Below are 16842 nucleotides of genomic sequence, written 5' to 3' on the forward strand. Positions count from 1 at the left end.
GAACTCTGCAAAGATAGAAATGAACGTCGCAAATATATAAAAGTGCCTCTGGATAAAAATAAAGGGCCACTCGTAAAATCTGTGCCTATACCTCCAACTAAATCTCACATCTACCGCAGTGCGAGAATTCCATGACACTCAATACGTTAACAACAAAAAACATAAATATAGGTATTCCTGACAACATTTTGCACATATGAAATGAAGTGTAGCCTATCTTGCAAGCGGAATAAATATTTTATCGATGTTGTAGAAAATGGTAATCACGTGACCACCACTTCATGCGCATGCGCAGTTTGTAAAATAAGAACGATTTTTTGGTGACACCGGTGTCGCGGAAATCTGGTTCCTATCGGCTACTGCGCATGAGCAGACGCAACGCATTTTTATCACAAATCTATAAATGTGGTTCCCAGAAGTTAACTTGAATACATGTAGACATGTTTTTAGATAGTTTATTCTATTTAATGTAAAAATAAAGGTTTGTCGCCCTTATTTGTTGTCGATGATGTGATGTGGGCAGTAGTCATTGGTCATACGGCATTATGTATACTTTTCGTTAAAATACAGCATACATTTTTGTTAAGAAAAGAAATCTTTAAAAAGAATTAGGGTATGAAATACTTCGCATCTGACAACTGGTATTTTTAGTCGCAACCAGCATAGTTTTGGATTCCTCATAAAACAGGTTTTTCTAGCCTATGGGAACCAGATTTCCGGGGAACCAGATTTCCGCGACACCGGCACATTTTCTTGCTTAACTTAACCAGCGGATGGGGCTAAAAAGCCATTGAATTTTATCAGTGTTCCTTGAAATGGTAGAATCCTAGACTCTGTTACATGGCCAATGTGGTGGTATGCAGAACAATTTTCATAAAAGCTGTTCTCAATTTCATAAATTCTCCCTAAGGATTTTCATAAAAGCTGTTCTCAATTTCATAAATTCTCCCTAAAAATTAATGAAGTCACTCGGCAAAGATTTGTTGCTTTGTGATGTCACACTGCCCTTTTCAAGTAAGCGTTGGGGTTGGGGTTCGAACTTGGTATCCGTGGGTTTGGTTGGTTGTTTTGTTCCAGTTATACTGGGAGGAAGAGAAGCAATCGACATTCGTGGACCTGGGGTTGTAAGTTGGTTTATGTTGATTGTATAGGCTGTTACTTTGTATGTTGATTGTGTTAATGTTGTTAGTAGATAAAGTGTTGATATTGTATGGGTTCCCAAGCATTTACGGTTACACATTTTGATAACAAATGTAAGTGGTCAAGTACAGCTGAAATACCTTGATAAAATATTCGGCGAAATATACACAAATTTCAAATTAAAAAAAGAGTACTTTGCAGAAGACATTCTGGTTCCTAATCGTGACATGATTTCACTCACTTCAGGTGATACTTGTGACCACTGCTCTCTTCTCGTATTGGCCAGGTATGCACGTGATTTGAAAGCATCCCGCAAAAGATTGTCGAGACCGTGGGAAAATAAAAGTTACAATTTTTTATTTTTTTATTTTTAGAAATACTTTTGTTTAGAAGACTTACTTGAACTTCATCCTTGCGTGGCCGGAAAAGTCGTTATAACAAGAGTGTTCATACACCTCGTGCCAGCTTACGAGTTACCATGTATGTTACTTTGTGAGTGAAAGTTTGTTACATTTATTCAAAATCGAATCTTAGTTTTACCAAACAAAATAGAGGAAAGTTTGACTTGAAATAGTATAAATTCTGCAAATGGTAATGGAAAGATATGTTATCTAACATTAGATATGAACTAGCAATTTAATAACACCTTTTGTTACAAAAATGTGTGCCTTGTGTATGTTTGTCTGCCAAACATAACTGTACAGTAAACAAGCCTGTACCAGGACGAGCCTAGATGTGTTTGTTAATGTTGACTAATGAGTCCGCAGAGTAAACGAAGTCGGAGCATTCTAGTCTATATGGGTAAGGTTCTCGTTCAAAGACCAAGGATTAAGACCAGACTTGGCCCATGAAAAAGGTTGGTCACGTGGCACACACTTTTCTAATAACAACTTGAATTATTTGCTAAAATCATGTGGTAAATTTGCTGAAAAATATAAATAAGAAAATATGTTGTGTGCAAAATATACATTAAAAACTCCAACAAACCAACACAACTGCGTTTCCATATTGAGTCAAATTTTCATGTTTTTGAATAAAACATCCAAGACAAGCAGGCTTCACCTGCTGTTGCTGCACTCAGCAGGTGAAGAATTCTCTTTCATTGCAGGGTGATGTTCTGTTAAGGCATTTGGTTTGAGGAGTTGTGTTCAACTTACCTTATTTGGTTTGATGAGTTGTGTTCAACTTACCATAGGAAGTGTATGGCTCAAAAAAATTACATGCTTTCTGTGTGACAGAAAATTTGAACAACTCACTAGTTAACTTTAATTATGGGGCAAACACTCTGGCCTGTGATACGGCACAAGAATATTAAATAAAACTATTGAATGTTTTATCCGTTTGTTTAATCATTAAGCTTAAAAGAATTTAACATTTAATTGAGAATATTATGACAGAGCAACATGTTAAACCACACATAGCAGTAAATAGTATGTTTTCAAGTGGTACAAAAACAAAAAAACATGAGAATAGTGTAATTATTATGTTCCTAAATACTGAATAACCTGGAATACGAAATGCAATGTCTCTATTTACTTTGGTTAATCAATCATTACACACAACAAACTCATCAATATTTACTTAATAGGTTTCTAACAGTGTATACAATTTGAGTAGAACCACGCATGTTAGAAATTGTTTCAGTTTTTATTGAATTAAACTTACAAGAACTTTTTATAGATTGGTATTATAAGTCACCACTATGGAATCACAGCACTTGGATAGCAGTGAAAAATGTGAGGAGGAAGACAGACTTGTTGAACAGTTGAAGCTGGCTTGTGATAAGGACAATGAAGAAGTTGATTTAAAGAAATCATCACAAGCACTTCATGGAATGGCCAAGTTATATGCAGCAAATAGTGAACATAAAAAGTTTAGCTATATACGCAGTGCCGCACTGTTTAATGCGGCTATTTTTCGGAACATGGAAAATACAGAAATAAAAAGAAATTTAAACAACTTGTGCAGCACTGTTCTTAAAGTAGCAAGAGCTGAGAAGGGAAATAAAAGATTGGTTAAACTTTCAGAGAAAGTGAAACAAAAATGTGTGAAATATCGGAAAAGATTAAAGCATGTTAAACTTCCACTAATACCAGATAATGTAAAGGGAGAAGCACTTGTTGCCTTGGAACAAGATAAAATAAACAGAGTGAGGAAAATGCAAGATGATGTTACTGCAAATTACACTGAGTTAATGAAGTATGTCTCTGATAAATGTGAAAAGATCATGGGGAAGCCACCGTGTAAATACACAGTTGTAGGAATGGGGTCATTAGCTCGTGCCCAGATTACTCTCTATTCTGATTTTGAGCATGTTATTGTTCTGGATGATAAAGTTGAAAACATGAATAAACGGGAAGGAAAGAAGGTTATGCGATACTTCAGGTGGTTTACCACTATCTTTCACATTATTGTGATCAACCTTCAAGAAACCATAATTCCTGCAGTTGCAATTCCAACACTAAACGGTGAAGAGGGAGACTGGTTTTTTGATAGAATTACACCAAAGGGCATCTCCTTTGACGGAATGATGCCTCATGCAAGCAAAATCCCGCTTGGCAGGCAACAGTCAACTAAAGGCAAGCCTTGGAAAACAGAACTAATTAAACCAGTAATGGAAATGCTGAAATACTTAGAGAGTGAAGTAGATATGAAAGAAGGATATCATCTTGCTGATATTTTGTCCAAGACTTGCTTCGTAGCTGGTGATCAATCTTTGTACAAAGATTTCGAACAAAGAGCAAACTTAATTGTGATTGCGAACGATATATCCAGTGAGTTTAAACAAGTAAAAGAACAGATAAATGAGGATCTGAATACTTTCATGATGCGGCATCAAATCGAGTTTCTAAGATTAGTAGCATCAGAAAACAACATTAAACGTCTGATCTACAGAAACGCAACTTTATTTATTGCTGCTCTTGGTAGAATTCATCACATACCAGAAGCCTCTTGTTTCGATATCTTGGATAAATTAAAAGACATTGGTTTTTTTGATGAAGAATTCACACATAAATTAAAGTTTATGGTGGCTGTGGCATTGGAGATAAGATTTAAAATGTATATGAAGAGTAAAAAGCAAGAAGATGCTATTTGTGTTCTTGATAATGATGATATAGAGCCTCTGGTTACAAATTTAGTAGCATTAGTGGGAAAGGAAAGCTTGATTCAGTTTGTTACAACAACAACACAGCTAACTGAAGATTTTTGGAGTACAGACTTTGGTTCATTTAACAACAGAATGATGACCCTAACTACCAGGATTCTTACACTGGGTATGTTAAATATGGAGGGAGATTTTGAAAAGGAATGTCAAAAATTTGTCGAAGATGAAACAAATATCACTGAGGAAACCTTTGATATTGTATTAAAGTTTATTTGCGATGTAATACGTTATACAGCCATGTTTGAAAATAATCTTGCTGTTGGTTTGATTATTGTCAAAAACACACTAGAATATTGTAAAAGGGAAGAAGAAGAATTTGTTGCTAAGGCATTCATGATTCGCTTTCTTGTATTGATAGGTGGTATAACCGATGAAGTGGGAATGTTAAATAATCAATTACAAGTTATTTTAAAAGGAAGCGGATTAATTTGTAGAAAAAAACACAAAAACAAATTCCATGATTGCTGGTGGGCTATGTTTAGTTATGCCTGGGCTTTGGAACGTATGAAGCAACATGAGTTAGCTATTGATGTGTTCAGGAGTTTATCACAGCTGAATCAGTTAAACTCAGAGTATACAAACAATTGGGGTTGTTTTTATATGTTTTTTATTCAAGTTTTTGTTTTGATTCAATTTAAAGAATTCAGTAAAGCTCAATCAGTACTAATTCAATTATTACCAATTCAAGGAATAATGGCTAAACGTGTTAAGCATTAGTGTTACTTTTTACTTGCAAAATGGCACTTTGGTTTAAAAAACTACCTTGAATCATTTATCTGCAACGTTCATGGTATTCGTGTATGTATTGCAAATGGTGCGGAAATAGGAACGGGCATGCGAGAAAACACTTTTGTTACTTTTCATTTTCTGAAGCGATTTTGGTCGGGAGAAGAAAGTAATGAGGAGCTTGAAGCACAGTGGCGTATACTGCTTAATGATATGTGTGGTGATACTGCTTGATGATAAGTGTGGTGATACAAGTGATGATGACTAAAATAGATTCACAATTATGAAAATCATGTTTTTATATGTTTTGTCCTCGCATGCGCCTCATTCCAACTTTAAACTGTTCGTGTGTAAATGACATTTAAATATCTTAACCAAAGTTAAGTGTTAGTATCATATTTTTCAATTTTGTTGCTACTTTTTTTTAATGTGTGTTATGATTCTCTTGACTGACTTACATTATCATGAATACAATTATAATGTAAAATAGTACTTTGGTGTGTTGGTAGGGTTGATAACAGGGAGCTGCAAAGATCAAGGAAGACACAAAGTTTCCTTAATAGTTGATCAGCTTGAGTGAATCCTTGTGAGAGAAGCTGAATCTCAAGAACAAGAACCAGACAACGGTCTGGTTGAACTGCATTTACTGTGCTAAATGTGATGTCATATTTAAATAGTGAGGTCAAAATAAAAATTTAAATTTAGGTTTGTATTCTATAAGTCTGCCACATTGGGACGTTAGCTTGATGAACCAATTTTTGAGATTAAATCTGAATACTTGTTACCAAAAACAATACAGCTTTAATTTCCAAAAAGTCTCACATAATGAATGATGAGCCAACCTTACATTAAATCTTTGCATTTGTCATGTTTTGTCGCATGTTCTCAATGTAATATAGCATAGCATGAGACAACCAATGTTAAGATAAACAAACCTAATATGTTGAGCAATTATGGCAAAGCAAGCCTGGTTGGAACAGCTACATTTAACATGCTATTGTTTAGCTGGGCGAGCAGATTCGGGACATTATAATCTGTTCCTACTCACTCTGTTTGGCCACAATTTCAACTACATGATTTAACTTGCTTTTAAATCCAGTTTTCGAATTCTATAGCTCTTTAGCACCATCTAGTGTGGTGAAACATACAGCAGTTGGGAGGAGAAATTATGACCATGACCTCTTAACTCATAACGACAACCTATTTATCCATTGTGGCCTGGCAACTGAGAGCACTGGAGCAAAAAGCTAGTCGAAATTAGAGAGACACAGAGTTGTACTTGTGGTGCAGGTAAATAACTGAAAGTTTGTTTGGTTTTTACACTTTTCACCTTAGATGCCGAAGTTATTAGGTTTTAAAAATGACCGTCATAATTGTAATTCACCAAAACCTCCCAACCACGTCTTTCCATACAGCATAATCAACACCAAAGTATTCTTAAAGTTTAGCCAGTTGTTATTCAATTTGGTTTTAAATCAAAATATAAACTTTTTATTATCTTTACTTAACCTACAGTTCCTGTTTTAACACTGTGGTAAAAAGTTTGCTTAGCTGTTTCTCATTAAGAAAATCGTTCCGGTAAGAAAATTTTAAACTCTTATGTTCTTGTTGCGTTTCAATAATTTCTATGATTTAAAATGGCTATCGGGCAAATAGACAAATCTCTGCAAAACATTTTTAGCCCATATATTATTACACAGCATTGTTATTAATTTAGTTTATATTAAATATTATAACAAGATTGCCTCATTTGGATCTGTACGGCCACTTGAACCATTAAAAATAATTTTTTGCATATGATGGCATACATCCCTCTGTTGTGTCATAATGCTTATCAAGCCTGCTTCTTATTCTGTTGTGTAGGGGTGAATGGTTCTGATTAGTATTATATGGAAAGCTATGCCCATAAAGAACCCAAAAATAATGAAACTGTTGTAAACCCAATAAAACTTAAAATCATTATTATTCAAAAGATATATGTTAATAAAAAAATTCACTACTAACCTCATGCATGGGAGTGCCTTCAATATGTTGCTCCACATACACCCTTAATGCCGGTTTCAATCGGTCTGCATGTAATGTTCGTATTAAAAGTAAACTTTGGAAATCAGAGAACTTAAGCAATAAAATCATAATAATTTTGTTAACTAAGTCTAACTAGAATATTTAAAATCTGTACCTCTGGTGCCACCTCATGGAACCACACCTTTCGCTGTTCATTATTCTCTGTAACACGAACACATAGGCAGTAATTTATATATACAACTATGAAATGGTCTTATTGTGCTTATTTTTCCCTAGTTTAAGTCATATTTACCACAGCCCTTTCTAATGTTTGATATTAAGTTAACAGAATTAAAGTAAGCTACAATGTATTAAACACATTTACCTTTATTGCATAAAATAATGCATGTAAAATGTTTGATAAGTTATTAAACCCATGTAATAATACAACCATAAACTGATGTTATTCTTAAAATAAATAAATGATTTACCAATAAATACAAATACCAATATTCACAGAAAGTGGTGAAAACAGACTGCTTAAAGTATTGTGTTTAAGGCCAATACCACGGGGACATGCATGATGTTCGAACACCACTGTTTCTGACGTTGAGCTTGCACAATCACCATCCTAAAACTGAAAAAAAAATACATAATTACAAGTAAAAGCAAGAATACAATATTTTTTCAGGTTTTCATTCACATAAGAATAATATAATGAAAATCAGCTTGGTTTAGAAAAACATTAGTCTAATTGTACGGGTCTTCAATTTTTTTAACAATAAAATCGTAATTCTTTTATTTGTGGTAGAACAAAGAGGCCGATCTTATTGTTTGGCAATGATATATGATATAGGTAACAAAGTAAGAAAGCAGTAATGTAGCACAATGGTATGTATCGCTGTATAGGCAATGGAAACATTTATTCATTTGTTCGTGATATTATATTACGTCTCTTAGAATATTTCGGTGTTTTCATCCCATACAAATTCAATTTTACTTGCTTTGTTACTTGCGCCTTTTGTTCAGTAAAAAAGAAGTTCTTTACCCAGTCAATTGTGTGTAATAGAAAACTGAATAGACCTAAACAATTAAATGGTATACAATGTTATAAAAAGGAGAGCAGAAACAGGTTAGGTTATTTTTTGGGAAAATATTTAAAGGGAACAGTTTGTTAGGAAGTTCAAGTAATTGTGTAGGCTATTGACATTTAAGAAAATTAATTTACTTGAAAGATGTTTGAGAAATAAAACAGTGTTTTTAATATAAGGTGATTAAACACTTCAGTGTTTGTACCATTTGATCTATGCTTTGTGTGCAATAATGTAAAGTGTGTGGCATACAGTACATGTCCACAAATCCAGCACAAGAACATGCTTTTTAGGAAGAAATTATTGCGTCAAGATTTTAATTTCTGAATACAGCTAAGACACATTTCATCAGACTAAAAAATGATATTGTAAAAAAAGCTATCACCAAAACTTTAATCCACTTTTAGGAAAAAAAGGGTTTGAATAAAATGTAACATCCATTACTATAGTGAGCAATCAGACACCCATGGGTTGACCTATATTTTACATTGCATCAATTTAAAATATAGCAGTTTTAAATAATAAAAAAGTCATTTTAGAACAAACAAATGATAATTTACAGGAAGATATAAAAATAATTTTTAATATTAATATTTTTGTAATGGAAACACACCATCTAGACAGAAGTGAAAAGTGTGAGGAGGAAGACAGGCTTGTTAAAAGGTTGAAGCTGGCTTGTGGTAAGGACAATAAAGAAGATTTAAAAGAATCATCACAAGCTCTTCTTGGAATGGCCAAGTTATATGCAGCAAATACTAAATATAAAAAGTTGAGCTACGTTCGCAGTGCTGCACTTTTCAATGCTGCTATTATTCGAGACAAGGAAAATACTGAAATAAAGAGAAATTTAGAAAGTTTGTGCATCACTGCTCTTAAAGTAGCAAGAGCTAAGATGAAAAACGAAAATTTATTCGAATTTTCTAAAGAAGTGAAACAGAAGCTTGAGAGTTATAGGAACAGATTAAAGACTGTTGAACTTCCATTGATAGCAGATAATGTGGAAGGAGAAGAACTTGTTGCTTTACAGAAACAAAAAATAAACAGCGTGAGGAAGATGCAAGATGATGTCACCGCAAATTACACAAAGTTAATGAAGTATGTGTCTGACAAATGTGAAAAGATCATGGGGAAGCCACCGTGTAAATACACAGTTGTAGGAATGGGGTCATTAGCTCGTGCCCAGATTACTTTGCATTCTGATTTTGAGCATGTTATTGTTCTGGATGATGAAGTTGAAAAAACAAATAGAACAGAAAAAAGGATGAAAAGAAAGAAATCTATGAAAAAAACAGAAAAGAAAAAAGGTTATGCGATACTTCAGGTGGTTTACCACTATCTTTCACATTATTGTGATCAACCTTCAAGAAACCATAATTCCTGCAGTTGCAATTCCAACACTAAATGGAGAAAAGGAAGACTGGTTTTATGATAGCATTTTTCCCAGAGGAGTCTGCTTTGACAGTATGCTACCACAGACAAGCAAAATGCCACTTGGCCGGCAACAACCAACTAAAAACAAGCCTTGGAAAACAGAATTGATTAAACCAGCAGCGGAAATGCTGAAATACTTAGAGAGTGAAGTAGATATAAAAGAAGGATATCATCTCGCTGATATTTTGTCCAAGACTTGCTTCGTAGCTGGTGATCAATCTTTGTACAAAGATTTCGAACGAAGAGCAAACTTAATTGTTGCAGAAAATGATAAATCCAGTGAGTTTAAACAAATAAAAAAACAGGTGAACGAGGATTTAAATAGTTTGATGATTGGGATTCAGTTAGAAAATTTAAGGTACAACGCTGCAAACAACAACATTAAGCGTCTGATTTACCGCAATGCAACTTTGTTCATAGCTGCTCTTGGAAGATTACATTCCATCCAGGAATCTTCCTGCTTTGATATATTGGATAAATTAAAAGCAAAGGACTTTTTCAATGAAGAAACAACACACAAATTGAAGTTCATGGTGGCTGTGGCATTGGAGATAAGATTCAAAATGTACATGAAGTATGGAAAACAAGAAGATGTTATTTCTGGTTTCAATTTTAGAAATATGAAAGTACTTGTTTCAAACTTAATGGAACTGATGGGAAAGGAAAGCTTAATTCAGTTTGTTACAACAGCAGTATGGCTTACTGGAAACTTTTGGAGTACAGACAATAGTTTATTTATTAACAGAATAACAACCCTGATCAGCCGAGTTCTTGCATTGGGTATGTTAAAAATGAACGAGGAATTTAAAAATGCATTTATGTCATTTGTGGAAGATGAAAAAAATATACGTGAAGAAAGTTTGAATATTGCACTTACTTTTGTTCGTGATGTAATGCCTAATACATCAATGTTTGAGGACCATCCTGATATTAGTTTAATGTTTGCAAGAAAAGTATTAAAATGCTGCAAAGATGAAGAAAGGAAATTTGTTTCCAAAGCATTTATGCTTACCTGTCTTATCCGAAAGGGTGATATAAACAAGGAAGCAAAAATGTTTATAAAACAAATGCATGATATTATAAAAGGAGGTAGGCTAGTCTGCAAAAAAACAAATAAAAAGTTTTTTTTTACTTGCTGGTGGGCTATGTGTCGGTATGCAAATGCCTTGTTAAGATTGAAGGAATATGAGTTATCTCTTGATGTGGTTAAGCATTTATTGAAGCTGAATCATTTAAACCCAGACTATGCAAGCAATTGGGAATGTGGTTATACATTATTCATTCAAGCTAAAGCTTTGTTTTGTTTAAAATATTTTAGTGATGCCGCATCAGTATTAAATAATTTCTTATCAAATCAAGCGAAACCTGTAAACAATTTTAAACCATTGTGTTACTTTTTAATAGCAATATGTCACTTTTGTTCAAAAAACTTTGTTGAATCATTTATATGTAATGCTCAAGCTATTTGTGAAGATATTGCAACTGATGAGCAAAAAGTTCAAGGAATACGAAAAAACACTTTTCTTAGTTTCTACTTTATGAAACAAAAATTTTTGAAAGAGGAAAGTAATGATGTGCTTGATGCACAGTGGGGTATACTGTGTTCTGTTATGTATGAGGTTGGGTTAAATTTGATTCAGAAATAATAAATGTATGTTTTCGTAATTTGTTGTGCAGCCTAAGTACTATTATTTACCTACTTTTAATGTTAAATTTGCAGAGTTCCTATTCAAGATACCCATCAAAACTTGATACCTGAATACAAATGTTTGTATCACTGTGTTTCCTAACCTGGTGTGATGTGATCTCTTTTAAACTATATTTATGCCTATCTTCTGATTTATGCTTATTATCATAAATACAAAAAAATTTAAATACAAACGAAATTTAGTGCTAAATTGAAATATCTGTATAATACGGTGGGGTGTTGTAGTTTTAGAATACAAAAGATACAAACCTGTACTGTGGTGGCAAGCAACACTATCTGTGTTGGGTTGGTGTGCAACTTTTGGTTGTAATATAGAGATATATCAATTCACACACCTCATGCCTGCTAAAAAACTGAGCGATAATTGTTGTTTGTTACTTAATAACTTTGTCCGTCGTGGCAAAGTGGTCGGCGCACCTGCCTCTAATCCAGAGGTAATGGATTCAAAGCACGTTGCTGCTCCATTGTGGGCGTATGTGTCCTTGGACAAGACACTAATAAAACAGTGCGAAAAACAAGATTAAAACTTGCCAAAACATAAAAAATATAAAACCTGCCAAAACATTAAAACTTGCCAAAACATACCCCCGGGTGGGGTATGTTGGGACATGGGGCAAGTTAGGTTATTTTTTTTAAATCTAACTTTTACGGGTACCCATTTGATGACTAAAACAAATGTTAGAGTATTATTTGGTATTCTCGCGGTCCAACGTAATCCGCACTTGTTACTGAGTCGTTACTGTTCTGTTGGAGTCGGATTTCTGTTGATGGAGGTGCGGGTACAGAGCTCGGGACACGTGAAGACGTACATGGTTCAGAGTCGGTTGTGTAGTTGCAGAAAGTGAGTTAGTATTGTATGGTGGTACCAGGTGGCAGGTATGAAATCCTGTAAATGTTTTTTTAAGACAAATATTAATACTAAGGAAAAATATATTTCAGAAATATTAAATTTTTAGCGGGTGCGGCTTTCCAATTAAATTTGGTATTTGGCCGTTATAAATGTGATTACCAATAAACTTTCTGGCCAGTATTTTACGGGAACTATTTATAATAGAGAACACTTCTCTTCAAAAAATCATCAACGAAGCCCCTTTATTTCTCTAAAGTGCGCCACCTACAAATCACTCCTGGCAACTTAGACGCGAAGCGTTGACACCTGACCCGATTGTTCGCACGTTGTTATTGTAATGTTTGAGGCAACTTTTGAATCGTCTACAGAGCAATTTTGTATTAAATTATTACTTAATTATAAAGCTAGTTTAGTGAATTGTACAAAAAGTCAGTATTATGTTGCTGTCAAAGTCATGGAAACACCGAGAACTCCAACTGCCACGCTATTGTGAATCCAAAAGCTAATAAAACTGTGACCTTTGCAATGGGTTTAAACGAACTTGTTGGGTTTTATTTTTATTTTTATTTTCTAGGAAGGCGTGAAATAGGTTATATTTACCTTATCATACATTTCTTGCCAATAAAATTTTCCTTCATTAAACGACTAAAGTGTCCCAAAATAATCTCTTCTTATAAATCCCGTTTTTAACTTTTTCAAATAGGAAACAAATTATCCATGTTTTTCTACATTTTCCAATCAGTTTCAGACCTTCTGTATCAACAATCTCAGGCTTTTCAATATAGAACCCTATTTTTGGCAAAAAGACATGACACAGTTGTAACCTCCCGAAAATGGACACAGACGAGCGATTTCGGTGGCTTGAATTACGAATCTCAACGTCCCTAAGACCTCGTGCTGATGACCTGAAATCGCTTTTCATTCAGGATGAATCAAAAGCAACTGTGCTAGAATTCTTCTCTAATGACGAAGCACATCACTTGTTTGTGTATACCTTGACGGAAGATAAAGGGGGAATTAGAGTGTCAACATTTTCACCAAAGAAGGTGGCTATTATGTTGAATGAATGAATGAATAAATGAGTGTAACTTACTTTATCCTTGCGTGGCCAGAAAACGACAGTCGTTATCACACGGGTTTAACACCTCGTTCCAGCTGATGAGTTACCATGTATGTTACTTTGTAGGTGATTATTCTTTTGGGGGAATTTTTTAATTTTTTTATTTATTGCTGATAATTTAGAAAACCCATACACAATGGTAGCAACGTCGAGCCTTGAACCCATACCCTCTGGGTTACAGGCAGGCGCGCTAACCACTATACCACGGCGCCGGACATGTTATAATAGAAAAACGTATGTAGAAAAGAACAACTTTACATACACTGTCTGGCGCCATAGCACAATGATTGGCGCTGCTGCCTCTAATCCAGAAGTTACCGTTAAAGAATTAAGACATGACGCTGCTACCATGGTTTGCATACTATGTGTCCTTGGGCAAGACACTTAAAGGACAATTGCTCAAATGGTCACTTATGGAAACATATGTAACACATAATGAAATAATCCAAAAAAAAACACATACAAGGTAAATATTAACTGGGCACAAGGTGTGTGAAACAGAATACTTGTGTTATAAGGACTGTCCTTGTCCCGCTACGAAGGGGTAAATTAAATGAGGAACATTCAGACCAGGTACTGTGACTACAGTCCTTAGTATGAATAAATGTAACTTACTTTATACTTGTGTGGTCAGAAAACGACAGTCGTTATAACAAAGTTGTTCATACACCTCGTGCCAGCTTACGAGTTACCATGTATGTTTCTTTGTAAGTGATTATTTCAGTTCTTGGTACATAGCAGTTTTATCAAAACATTTTTCTTGCAGCATGCCTTTAAACTGTATGTGTAGGATCAAACTAAATTTTATAGGGATGAATTTTCACATCCACTATTAGGATATTATACAGATATAGCTAGAAACATACATTTCATCAAAAAATTCATGCTTAATTGCTTAGGATTTTTTACAATTCTTCTTATATATATTTCAGGTTTCTGAAAAATGTCTCTGCTTTGTAAAGACTGGTACAGCATCACAGTTACACGCAGGAAATTTTGATGATGGAGTCACCTGTCTTGACTGGTCAGAGGTTTTACCTCATGCTGATTTGTTTGTCAGGTATGTTATATTTTACTTGTATGGATACTCTTACCCAGCCGTTCTTAATCTTTTTTGTATGTTTTACCTTTTTAACAAAGATGAATATCAGATTTACCCCAATATATGAAATAGTGCTCATTTAAGCAACTAATACCTAGAACTGGCGCAATTTTACTGTCCCGTCAACTGATGTGGATTAAGTTAGGGCTAATTTACCCGCTTGATGGACAGCTCATTTAAATTTACCCTTTGTTAAGAAAGGCTGCCCTAATCTAACCACTATGATTCGGTGTGCTTTTAAAATTACAATAATTTTACGTGTGATTGGTTACTTAGAAATTTGTATATTCGTTCTATTTCCATATGCTATCATAGAACAGTGCCTTTATATAGGAAAGTCAATTCATCACATTACGTAACTCAACATCTAATTTGTTTTTTTGGTTAATAAAGAAGATTAGCTTAGTTTGATATGGATAGGTTATTTATTGTCAGTGTAATGAAGCAGCTGTGGCCTATCTCAGATACCATGGTATGCCTTGCAGTATAACCTCACCCATATAGAACAACCAATGGTCAATGGTTAAGTATTAATGGACAGTAATATTGGCTAAAATTATGTTAACATTAAATGAATTGTCGGAATGTTGAAACGTCTTCATCATTATCTCTGATTTATAGGGACATCTTCCTTCCTCTTCTTTGTACGGACACAGAACTGATGTTGGAAGCAGCAGGAGAAGGTCTCGTCATCACTTCGGATAAACTAATGGATATCTTGCACCGGTTGCTAGGCAACCTGGAAGTTTCAAGAGGTGTCCTTGATGGAGCGGTATGTGAAAATTCACGTTTCATTATTTTCCGGCAAATTTGTTGCAATATATACCTCACATAATAAAACTATGCAACCACTTTTAATATTAATTGTAAGAATAAATTTGCAGCAACTATTATAAATATAATAAGGTGGGAAAAGATGGGACACCTTTGCATTTTATTTTCTTGTCGCATTTAGTAGTGAACAAAGAACATTCAAAGAATTGTAAAACCGCATCCTCACGACTTCCATGGACTGTCGTTAATTGTTTAAAACACGATCAAGATATTTGTATATTATGTGCTAAAAGGGTCCCATCTTACTATATCATAATATTTAACATTTAGAAAGCATTCAACCGTCTAAAATGAATCTATTTTTGTAACAGCCTTTTTCCCAAATAACTTAGTCACAACATTACCCCAGGTAACCCTACCCCTCCCATGTATTGAAGTTCTAGCAGAAGCTGCTGTGTTTCAACAGCGTCAACCTGCCGTCATCCATGTTTTAGAATCAGCAGTTGTTGGTTGGATTCGTCAAATTCGTAACGTGCTACGTCATGACTCACTTACTGCTACAAAGTTAGTTTTTTAAGTGCTTTAAGTAGTTATTACTGTTTTAAGTAGTTATTTTTACTGTTTTAAGTAAGTTATTAGTTCAAGGCTCATCATTGGGTATATGTGTCCTGGGGTAAGGCACATATTTCCTAAAATCCTGCAAATTCTAATGTTATAATGTCTGTCCGTTATGTAAGTTAAATTCATTCACATTTATAGTATAATATATAGCAATAATAATATTTTAGTGGCTTATCTAGTATAAAAACATAGTGTATTTCCAACATTTCGTCTGCCATACGACGAGACTTCATCAGGGAATGAAACGTAACAGTACACAAGCAAGCGAAAAACAGGAAATGGTTGGAAAAAAGCGATACTAACGTGATAAGGGACCGGATGAGCCACTAATATATTATTTATACTATGCCTGGTAGCAGAAGTAACAAAATATAGCAATAGTATCAAGGTGTGTGATCAGTTTTTCAACATATGCTTGTCATATTATGTATTCTTTAAAAAGAACAGCTTACAAATATATGGAAACATTTTATTCACTCTGGCCATATCCGCCAAACTTATAAACACAGGGGGGGCAGGGATAGTCAGACACACAACTCTGTGAAACAAGTTTTACATTATTAGTTGTAATTTTTATTAATAAGTTCACTACATCAAATTTCAGGGTGCTTCTGCCTACCCTGCCTCCCCAGGTTTGGTGCCTATAATTCTGGCACACACAATACATGTATCTATTGCAGGAAATTAAGTAAAGAAGCTAATGAACCCATCAGGCCACACCATGAGCTTGAGATGTGGGAACAACATATTCAACATGCAACCTCCATTTTACAACAGCTAGATGGTAAGTTTTTTATTTTACAACAGCTAGATGGTATGTTTTTTTTTTCTTTTAAAACAGCTAGATGGTACATTTTTTTTTATTTTACAACAACTAGATGGTATGTTTTTTTATTTTACAACAGCTAGATGGTAAGTTTTTTTTTTTTTACAACAGCTAGATGGTACGTTTTTTGTTTTTTTTTAAAACAGCTAGATGGTAAGTTTTTTATTTTACAACAGCTAGATAGTAAGTTTTATATTTTACAACAGCTAGATCGTAAGTTTTCCATTTTACAACAGCTAGATCGTAAGTTTTCCATTTTACAACAGCTAGATCGTAAGTTTTT

At 34.2% G+C, this 16842-nt stretch overlaps 3 protein-coding genes across 4 annotated transcripts in view; all 3 read left to right on the forward strand.

The window, feature by feature from the left end:
• The first annotated feature begins 93 nt into the window (after nucleotides 1-93).
• LOC149729787 (uncharacterized) lies at nucleotides 94-5522 on the forward strand. Of its 2 annotated transcripts, XM_089886645.1 has the most exons (4): nucleotides 94-1124; nucleotides 1342-1426; nucleotides 1515-1996; nucleotides 2821-5522. In XM_089886645.1, exon 4 carries the CDS (start codon nucleotides 2843-2845, stop codon nucleotides 5021-5023), a length of 2181 nt encoding a protein of 726 aa, XP_089742771.1. In that variant the 5' UTR covers nucleotides 94-1124; nucleotides 1342-1426; nucleotides 1515-1996; nucleotides 2821-2842; the 3' UTR covers nucleotides 5024-5522. The 2 variants fall into 2 exon arrangements, with proteins under 2 accessions (XP_089742771.1, XP_089742770.1); XM_089886644.1 differs by having other exon boundaries at nucleotides 1515-5522.
• Nucleotides 5523-7667: 2145 nt separating this feature from the next.
• LOC149729788 (uncharacterized) lies at nucleotides 7668-11595 on the forward strand. The gene is made up of 2 exons (XM_089886675.1): nucleotides 7668-9373; nucleotides 9414-11595. The coding sequence occupies exons 1-2, from the start codon at nucleotides 8729-8731 to the stop codon at nucleotides 11202-11204; spliced, it is 2436 nt and encodes an 811-aa protein (XP_089742801.1). The 5' UTR covers nucleotides 7668-8728; the 3' UTR covers nucleotides 11205-11595.
• Nucleotides 11596-12219: 624 nt separating this feature from the next.
• LOC149729789 (uncharacterized) overlaps nucleotides 12220-16842 on the forward strand; it is a 77501-nt gene continuing 72878 nt past the window's right edge. Inside the window, exons 1-5 of the mRNA XM_089886674.1 lie at nucleotides 12220-13162; nucleotides 14169-14296; nucleotides 14960-15110; nucleotides 15522-15676; nucleotides 16414-16517. Coding sequence (XP_089742800.1) covers nucleotides 12950-13162; nucleotides 14169-14296; nucleotides 14960-15110; nucleotides 15522-15676; nucleotides 16414-16517 — 751 coding nt within the window. The 5' untranslated portion in view covers nucleotides 12220-12949. The remainder of the gene's footprint in view (nucleotides 13163-14168; nucleotides 14297-14959; nucleotides 15111-15521; nucleotides 15677-16413; nucleotides 16518-16842) is intronic.

This window comes from Ciona robusta, chromosome 10 (assembly GCF_009617815.1).
Source record: "Ciona robusta chromosome 10, ASM961781v2".
Taxonomy (NCBI): Eukaryota; Metazoa; Chordata; class Ascidiacea; order Phlebobranchia; family Cionidae; genus Ciona; species Ciona robusta.